At 38.1% G+C, this 9557-nt stretch overlaps 1 protein-coding gene across 5 annotated transcripts in view; it reads left to right on the top strand.

Annotated features, from left to right (window-relative positions):
• BAAT (bile acid-CoA:amino acid N-acyltransferase) overlaps positions 1–9557 on the top strand; it is a 15684-nt gene that overhangs the window by 2394 nt on the left and 3733 nt on the right. Inside the window, exons 1-4 of one of the 5 annotated variants that reach the window (XM_006145548.3) lie at positions 895–1012; positions 3843–3938; positions 6834–7347; positions 9157–9359. In XM_006145548.3, coding sequence (XP_006145610.1) covers positions 3894–3938; positions 6834–7347; positions 9157–9359 — 762 coding nt within the window. In that variant the 5' untranslated portion in view covers positions 895–1012; positions 3843–3893. The other 4 variants (XM_027770692.1, XM_006145550.3, XM_006145549.2 and 1 more) reach the window with 4 other exon arrangements.

Genomic DNA, 9557 nt, shown 5'->3' with positions numbered 1-9557 from the left:
TTTTTTTGGAGAGGTTTTTGCCATAGGGCATGTGCACTTGCCAGACAGACAGAGAGAAATATAGAGACAGAAAGTGAGAAATTACCCCCCAGGGGTGATGGCCACACTGCAACCCCTTCTCCTTCATTCTCCTCTCGGGATCTTGGGCACACACGCACACATGCCCAGCGTGAGTTTTAAGTGACCGGGACTGGGACTCAGACTGCGGTCGATAACATGGGAGTCCAGCAATATAGCCATTACGCTAACTGCTGGCCCCACTAACACTCCATTCTATAGCTACCAAAAGAACCTCCTTGAATTAGTGGTAGGTAGAGAGGGAACTAGTAGATTTGGTATTTCCAAAAATTCTAAAAGTGAGCACTGGGTATCTATTACTATAACCATTTGTAGTTTCCAGCTGGTCTAACCACAGGAAATAAAACATTTTCAAATTCCCAACCCTTTGGTACTTAACTTCTTTGTTAGATGTCCAAATGGTGCCAATAGAGGACCAATGATTTGTTCATAAAGAAAATTAATAAAATATGTAAGTAAAATGTGGGGGTTATTCCTAAGAGGGAGTGCCTTAGAGAAAATAGAAAGTGGAAGGAGGGAAAACAGGAGAGGGACAAACTCAGTAAATTTTAAAAGTTAAAAGTGGGATAGTGGTTAAAGTAGTTGAATCCCATGGAACTAAATGAGATTTCAAGTCCTGGACCCAGTGGCTTCAAAAACACATTGGGCACGTGTGTGCATGCTCAAAATCCCAACAGGAGAAATAGAGGAGAGGGGATTGCAGTGTGATCATCCTCCAGAATGAGAACACTTTCTCTCTTTCCCCCCCACCCTCAATGAGTTTACACATTCTCTACCAAAAAAAGTTAATAGTAAACTAGAGTGAAAAGTGGGTGGTAAGCTGGTTTTTATTATACTAGCTTTGCTAGATACCCCAAGAAGAGGTTTTGGCCTTCAGATCGAGTGTTACTTTTTCCTGCACTGCTAAAAAAGAAGACTCAAGAGGAAAAGTCAGGTATCTTATCTTATAGATCGAGTGTTACTTTTTCCTGCACTGCTAATAAAGAAGATTCAAGAGGAAAAGTCAGGTACCTTATCTTACCTGGGCTATTCTTTCTAGGCTGGAAATAAGATAAAAGTGCAACTCTTGCACTAGAAATAAATCAGGTTATTTATTCCAGTGTTTGGAATTTAGTGACAAGAGGACATATTCTTTGTGCTCTTTTCATAATCTCAGCTGTGGAGTTGCCGAGCACGCTTGGATAAATATGTCTCTTCAGTTGGATTTCATTTAGAGAAAATATCAATAGGGACTTACTATTATTAGGATATTGTGCATGAATTTATATTTCAGAAGAAAATGGAAGGCTTTTGGAAATCATTTGTTCACATTTCTTGAATCTATCTCCATCCCATCCATAATTCTCCTTCCTTTAAAGTGTTATTTCTTAGAATATTATAGAAAAACCCTTTTAGTCTGGGAAGCTGAATTGTGGCCCTATATGCATTTTTTTGAAGGATAACTTTCTTTAAAACTAATGACATGTTAGAATTACATTCTGTGAAATACTGATATTTCTTTTTTTTTTTAAACTTTTTTTTGAGAGGTTTTTGCTATAGGGCGTGTGCGCTCATCAGACAGACAGAGACAGAGAGATAGAGAGCGAGAAATCACCCCCCAGAGGGGATGGCCACGCTGCAATCCCTTCTCCTCTGTTCTCCTCTCGGGATCTTGGGCACACACGCACACACGCACACACGCCCAGCGCGAGTTTAAGCCACCTGGTCCGGGACTCGAACCGTGGTCGATGACATGGGAGTCCAGCGACATAGCCATTACGCTAACTGCTGGTCCCAATACTGATATTTCTTGAAACCTTGATAACAACTTATACCTGTTTATATTTATGCAATCTCAGGAATGCTTTCCAGTAGTGAAATGTAATAAATCATCTTTATGATATATATATATAAAAGAAGTGATTTTCTAGCCAAAAAGTATTATATTTCACTTTTTACAATAGTCAAGAAGTTGAATATTTACAGTCACATCTGGTAGTTGTTTATAATAAATCATCTTTATGATATATATATATATATTTGTTTCATATGAAACAAATATATATATATATGAAACAAATATAGGCCTAGCCCTATAACACAGTGGTTAAGCACTGCATAGAGGGAGCCAGATTTCTACACGGCTGATTGACTTACTGCATTTTGAATCGCTGCCCCAGCAGCTTTGAAAACACTCTGGGTGTGTGTATGTGCACTTATGCCCAGGATCCTGATGGGAGAATGGAGGAAATGTAATTGCAGCATGACATGCCCCCATTGGGGGAGTGCTTTTCTCTTTCTGGCATATAATGATGATATGCCCTCTGGCATTAAGAACAACAACAACAAAAGCAAGGTAAACTAAAGTTACTGACTTTCCAATGATTTTCTTTCTGTTGGGTTCACTGATTGGTGCATGTTTTAAATCAATAGAAGTTTAATGAATAATGTATGGAAAGAACACTGCTTATTTAGAGCAGAAACTGGGACTCTGCCAGGGACTATCACATGCAGATGATTGATAAATTCTTGTTGAACTACTAACCAGTTTAAGAGGTGGGAATATGAATTCCATTTCTGACTTTGCTGTGTATCTCTGTGTGACTGTAAATATTCAACTTCTTGACTATTGTAAAAAGTGAAATATAATACTTTTTGGCTAGAAAATCACTTGTTTTTAAGCTTCTCAGGAAGCAGAAGTAATATTCATACATTGTTGAATTCTCATTCTCAGCACTTCTCTCTGTGGGCTTATTTTCATCGGTATATATCTATATATATATACACATATATATATATAATTTGTCTGACTCTTCTCTCCCTCTTTCTCTCCTTCCCTCCCTCCCCACATATGCACACATTCATGAAAAACCAAATATACAAAGTTAGCAGAGGCTGCCATTGCCTTGTCCATATACACCTCCCCTGACTGACAGCATCCAGAATTGGGATTTGATTAGTCTGCTTGATAGTTTTTTTGGGCCTGTAAGGTTAGCTTTGCCCTTCATCATGGCAGGCCAGAAGTGGTGGAAAATTAATGTACACCATCCCTCCCACCATGTCACCCACCACCATCACCATCAGAAGCAATCAGTCAACACTTTATTGTCTACTTTTCACTTATTAATGTTTCCTAGAAACCACTCTGCCACATCCTCAAAAATAAATGAAAAACTATTTGCTCTTGAATTCTTCTCTTAGAGTCACCCTTTGGAGGAACCCAAAATTGGACACAAAGCAAACTCTTCCTTTGTCCTTTCTTCAGCTATCATTTTATTTTCCTCTTGATTCTTGAACAATTAATCTGTAATACTCATACTTTGACCATACTCTTAACAGATTCTGCCTTTATATCATGTTCTATCTTTAAAAATGATAAGGATTGGGACCAGCAGTTAGCGTATTGGCTATGTCGCTGGACTCCCATGTAGTCGACCACAGTTCAAGTCCCGGACTCAGCGGCTTAAACTCATGCTGGGCACGTGTGCATGCGTGGCCAAGATCCCGAGAGGAGAATGGAGTAGAACGGATTGCAGCGTGACCATCCCCCTTGGGGGGGATTTCTCACTTTCTGTCTTTCTGTCTCTCTCTCTCTTTCTGGTGAGTGCACATGCCCTATAGCAAAAACCTCTCCTCCCAAAAAATGTATAAGGATTAACATTTGGCATATCCAGTGATAGTTCAGAATGTAACTTAAAAATCCCTATCTATGATGAATAATGTTTCCTTCTGTGTCCTTGACCCCATTAACACATATTATTGACTTTAATCTTACACAAATATAGCCGTCTCTGAAAGGTTGTTGTATAGCCATCTCTGAAATATCTTTGCATCTGATGAAGTTTTGGAGTTTGAAGTCTCCAAGGCAGGCAATTGAACAGGTAAGATGGTTGTATAGAAACAGGACAGGACTCCATAAAACACAAGCTTGGCTTTGTTACTGCCTCTGACCTTAACCGCGTGCGTTCACAGGAGAGGCGGGTCCCCTTCCTCACAGAACAAGATTAGCAAGAATTTTTGATATATTTAGTTTCAATATCATTCCATTAAAATTATTTTTCTATTTCCTTTGAGATTTCTTTTTGGATCCATGGATTATTAAGGTAGTCATTTCATTTTATTTCATTTCATCCTTTCATTCACTTATAGAGTTTTTTGCTATAGGGCTTATCTCTCTCACCAGAAAGACAGAGAAAGGCAGAGAGGCAGAAAGCGAGAAATCACCCCACAGAGGGCTTGGCCATGCCACAATCCCTTCTCCTCCATTCTCCCCTTGGGATCTTGAGCACGCACACACACACGCCCGATGTGAGTTTAAGCCACTGGGTCTGAGACTTGAACCACAGTCAACTACATGGGAGTCCAGCAACATAGCCATTACGCCAACTGCTGTTCCCTAAGGTAGTCATTTCAAATGCTTGGTAGCCCCAGTGGTTTGTGTGTACTTTGCTAGACAAATTGGTTCCTACTTTCCGCTTCCTGCATTCTGAGCTATTACGTCAACTTCCTGCATGCTAAGCAGAAGTCAGTACTCTGGTTTCTTTAGAAAGTATGTGTATTCTGCAGTTTGGGGGTGTAGTGTTTTATGAACGTCAGTTATATCAACTTGGTTAAGATTGTTTAAATCTTTCCTACCTTACAGATCTTTTAAAGTACTGGATTTGTCAGTAACTAACTGAAGTGTTAAAATCTTCAACTATGATTGCAGATTTTTAAAAAAGTTCTTTCAGTTTTGCTTCATATATTTTAAAATTGTTATTTCAGAATGTATTTACATTTAGGATTATTCTTTTTGATGAGCTGATTTCTTATCAGGAAATGATCCTCCCTATCTCTGGTAATACTCTGTCTTGACATCTAAGTTGATGAATATAAATATATCTTATATGATTATATAACTACAAACTTCTGAATAGATAATATATAAAAACATATTGTATCATCTAGATTTGTAAATATAGCCCCACTAACTTTGTTATTCTGTATTTGCATTGCATGTATTTTTCTTCTCTTTTAATTTGTCTTTTTTATTACTCATTTAATTTTTATTTTATTTATTTAATTATGAAAACGAGATTTTTTTTTTTTGACAAGGTCTTTCCACATCAAGATCCTTATGCCCCAGCCTCCCAGTTGGCTATAATTACAGGTGTTCGCCACCAACCGTAGCCTGTCTAGGTTGGTTTCCGTCTCCAAGTAGCAGTATCTTAGCAGTGTACCACCATGGCTGAGCCTGTCTTTATCTTGTCAGTGTGTTTCTGAAAAACAGCAACTTGCTTTTTCAACTAGTGTGATAATCTGCATTATCTAATTAGAGTGTTTAATCCTTTTGTATTGGTGCAGTTATCGAAATGCTGGAGTTTAAATCTGTCTTGGTCTTATTTTTACTTTATCTCTTTCATTATTTTCTCCTCCTTGTTTCTATTCTGTTGTGGCATATAGCATTTCCTAAAGATGGCTTTACACATACATGCCCAAATATACATATTTCATTCCATTGGGTTTTGTTGTTGTTGTTGTTCTCTTTTACAGTATGATAATCCTCCCAATAGGAGTCTATATTCTCTTCACTTGAATTTTGATGGGAGCTAGTGACTGCTCCAGCCAATATAAAATGGCAGATTGTGCTATGTGACTTTCAAGGCTAGAACAGAAAAAGGATATGGCTTCTACTTAGCACTGTTTTGGGGTACTTGCCTTTCCAACCCATCCACTAGCTCATACCAGGCCCTGCAGAAAGATCACCATGAGGCATACATATAGGAGACATGTTGCTCCCAGATGTCTACATGCAAATAGTACTGTATTACTTAAAAGACAGTAAGATAATCTCTAATAATTTAATTCAATTTAGCATACTCCCAACTTTTTGCCATTTTATTTTATTTCTATGTATGCTACAACTTCATAATACATTCTTGTTATTTTTAAAATTTTAAACAGTTAATAGTCTATCATTCACATTTAAGTATATACACTTTAAATTTTTATTTTCTTATGTTAAGCTTATTTCTCTCTACCATGAGTGAGAGAGACTGAGAGACAGTAACTCCAGTAGGATCTTGACACCATGAAACACCCCAGCTTCAGCGAGCCCCAGATCATGGGTATGTGTGTGCCCAGTGTACTCAGGGAGCTGTCCGGATATGAACACATAACCTACCCACATATGTATCCAGCCTTGTGGAACACCACGTTTTATCACTGCATCACTGTCCAGCACCTAAAAATAACTTTTACATTTACCCAGATAATTACCATTTTTTTTCAATTCTTCATCTTTTTCCAAACAGATTCTTAATCTCCCCAGAGATTTTATTCTGATTCTTTGAGAAGATCACTCTATTTTAAATGCTTTGTTGGAAGTAAAAGTCTTGGGTAGAGTCAATTGCTCCATGTATAAAGATATTTAATAAATTTCCCTGTTTTCAAACCCACATCTTACTCCTATCCCCCATTTTATCTGATTTCCACGAGTTCTATGTGGTAAACTGTGATAACTTTCCTTGATTTATCAATGCCATTTAGGTGTATTTTAGCTACTGCTTCCTCAACCTTGGTTTATTATTATTACAGAGATTATCAACTTGCTCTGTCTTCTAGAAATTTGTTGAAAGTTTGCAAGTGTCTTGCACTAGAAGAGTCTATCAGAATGTTTGTGAAATAGCTGAAGAGTTAGAACTGAATCCTGAAGCAGTCTGACTCCTGGTCTAATTTGCCTTTCATTGCCCATATTACTATTTATTTTATTCCTCTGTATTTCTTTCTATTATGAGGTTTTGCTGAAGATATTCCTGAAGACTCATCCAGGGTACAGCAGTGCAAAAATGATCCAGCTGACAGCTACCCCTTTAAGTGCACTCATTGATGAACCAGTGTACATCCGAGCTACAGGCCTGACTCCCTTTCAGGAAGTGACTTTTCAGGCAACACTGAAAGATGAAATGGGGGTCCTCTTTTATTCTGAAGCCCACTATATGGCCAATGAAGTTGGTGAAGTGGACCTAGAACATGATTCTGCACTTGGGGGTGACTATGTGGGAGTCCATCCCATGGGGCTCTTCTGGTCCCTGAAACCTACTAAGATATTAACTAGACTGCTGAAAAGAGATGTAATGAATAGCCCTTTTCAGGTTCAATTAAAACTTTATGACTTGTTATCACTAAAGGATAACTCCCCCAAGTCTCCAAAAGCCAGCCTGACTTTGGAAAGGTGGTATGTGGCACCAGGCGTCACACGAATCCAGGTCCGAGAAGGCCGTATTCGTGGAGTCCTCTTTCTCCCCCCTGGTGAGTAAGTCACTCTGATTATTGTCATCCTTGTTTCCACTTTTTTTGAATGCCTTATCCCTTTAGAAATTTAACTTCAATGTGACTAATACATTCCTTTCCAGCCTTAGACTCAGAATTAAATTTGGGTCAGAAAAAGAATGTGGTAATAAACTCCATTCTAACTCGTTTCATCTCTACAATTCTGGAGTTTGTCTGAGGGTACAATTGCATATATCTTATGGACTTCCTTCTATCTTAGAGTGATGTGCTGTTTCAGAATGTATTATCTGTGAACCCTCAACATCGCATGTGCTGGGTCCCTTCTTCAGGTACTTGTCTGTGCAGGTACAAAAGAGGATTGAGTCATGTGGGGACATAAAGAGGTTGCCTTAGGTGTCTGAACATTGCTCAACTGCAACATTCCTCCCAGATAGGTGGCTTAGTACTCCTAAATCTTCTCCCAAGTAATGTCAATTACTTGGACCAAAGCAACTTTATTAATTTACTCAAACGGTATTTTGAAACCAAGATATATTCAGTATTATTTGATTTCTTTTTTTCTCAAGGTAATTATAGCATTATTTAAAAGTTGCTGGTATTTATTTAAATCAAGCCATTTATTTCAAATATGGATGGGATAGGAAAACATGGATGGGATAGTGGAGAAAAGATAATAAATATGATAACACAAAGAAGAAATGCATCACAAATTTTGCAATTAATTTATACACTTTCCTTAGTTAAAGTCACTTAATGTGAGAACAGCAAACCCCAAGAAGTGCATCATAAATTTCTTTCAGTGAGTGAGCTCCACTTTATTTTGGAAACTGTCTGCCTACACAGAGAGTGAATATGAAATGATATTCTGACAGTTCCTACTTTTTACTATGTATTGACTGCAGGGAATGAATGGAGTGTTACTGGATGAAAGAGCTCATCATTTACATCTGCTTAGGTGTGAGTTTTTACCACTTTAGTGATCCCAGTGTAATAGAATAGAATTAAATCAGAATTTTAGCCAACATAATCATTTCAAAAAACTTTTTTTTTTTTTTTTTTGGGGGGGTTTTTCTTATAGGGCGCCCCAGAAAGACTATAGGGCGCATGCGCTCGCCAGAAAGACAGAGAGAGACAGAGAGATAGAAAGCGAGAAATCACCCCCCCGGGGGGGGGGATGGTCATGCTGCAATCCCTTCTCCTCCATTCTTCTCCTGGGATCTTGAGCACGCACGCACACGCGCCTGGTGTGAGTTTAAGCTGCCGGGTCCGGGACTTGAACTGCGGTCGACTACATGGGAGTCCAGTGACATAGCCATTACACTAACTGCTGGTCCCTCAAAAAACTTTTTTGAACTGTACACTTCTTTGAAAACCCAGTTAAATCTGAGGAACTTCTCATTCTTAAAATGTACATATAAGCACATATACCATAATTTTGCATATTATTTCAGGCCCTTCATAGGTTTCCTCAAGCCTGTTTGTTACCTCTTTATAGGCTAGATAGCCTTGGACTAATTTCTATGACTGTATTTACTCTACAACTGCAGAAATAAAACATTATTCTCCTTGTATGCGTGAATTAAACATTTCAGTGACCATGATTCTCAATAAAACTTTTAGATACTATGTTCCATTATATATTCAATAGACCTTAATTCTTCCCAATCGTATGACTGAAAATTAGGGGATCCTATTTGAAAATATATAAATTAATTGCAAATTTTGTGATGCATTTCTTCTTTGCGTTATCATATTTTTATTGTCTTCCTTGCCTTCTCTTCATGTACATTCTGTTTTGTTTTCATCGTTGTGGTGGTTTTATTTCAGGAGAGGGCCGCTTCCCAGGGGTAATTGATATGTTTGGTGGTATTGGTGGATTGTTTGAATTCCGGGCCAGTCTCCTGGCAAGTCGTGGCTTTGTGTCTTTGGCCTTGGCTTACTGTGGATATGAAGACTTGCCATCCCTACCAGAGAAAATAGATTTGGAATATTTTGAGGAAGCTGCCAACTATCTCCTGAGACATCCTAAGGTAATTTTTGACTTTCTGGTAGTTTTAGTTCCTTTTTATTTTATTATTTATTTGTTTATTAATACATATTTTTAAATATTTTATTTAAGTATATTTATTTATTTATTATTGTTAATTTAATTTGACCATGAGAGAGAGAAGGTGAGAAAGCAAGCTGCCAGTCCAGGACTCGAACTGTGGTTGGCCCCGTGGCAAAGT

Source organism: Tupaia chinensis, unplaced genomic scaffold (genome assembly GCF_000334495.1).
Source record: "Tupaia chinensis unplaced genomic scaffold, TupChi_1.0 Scaffold000153_1, whole genome shotgun sequence".
NCBI lineage: Eukaryota > Metazoa > Chordata > Mammalia > Scandentia > Tupaiidae > Tupaia > Tupaia belangeri.
This window is presented reverse-complemented; position numbering and strand designations above follow the sequence as displayed.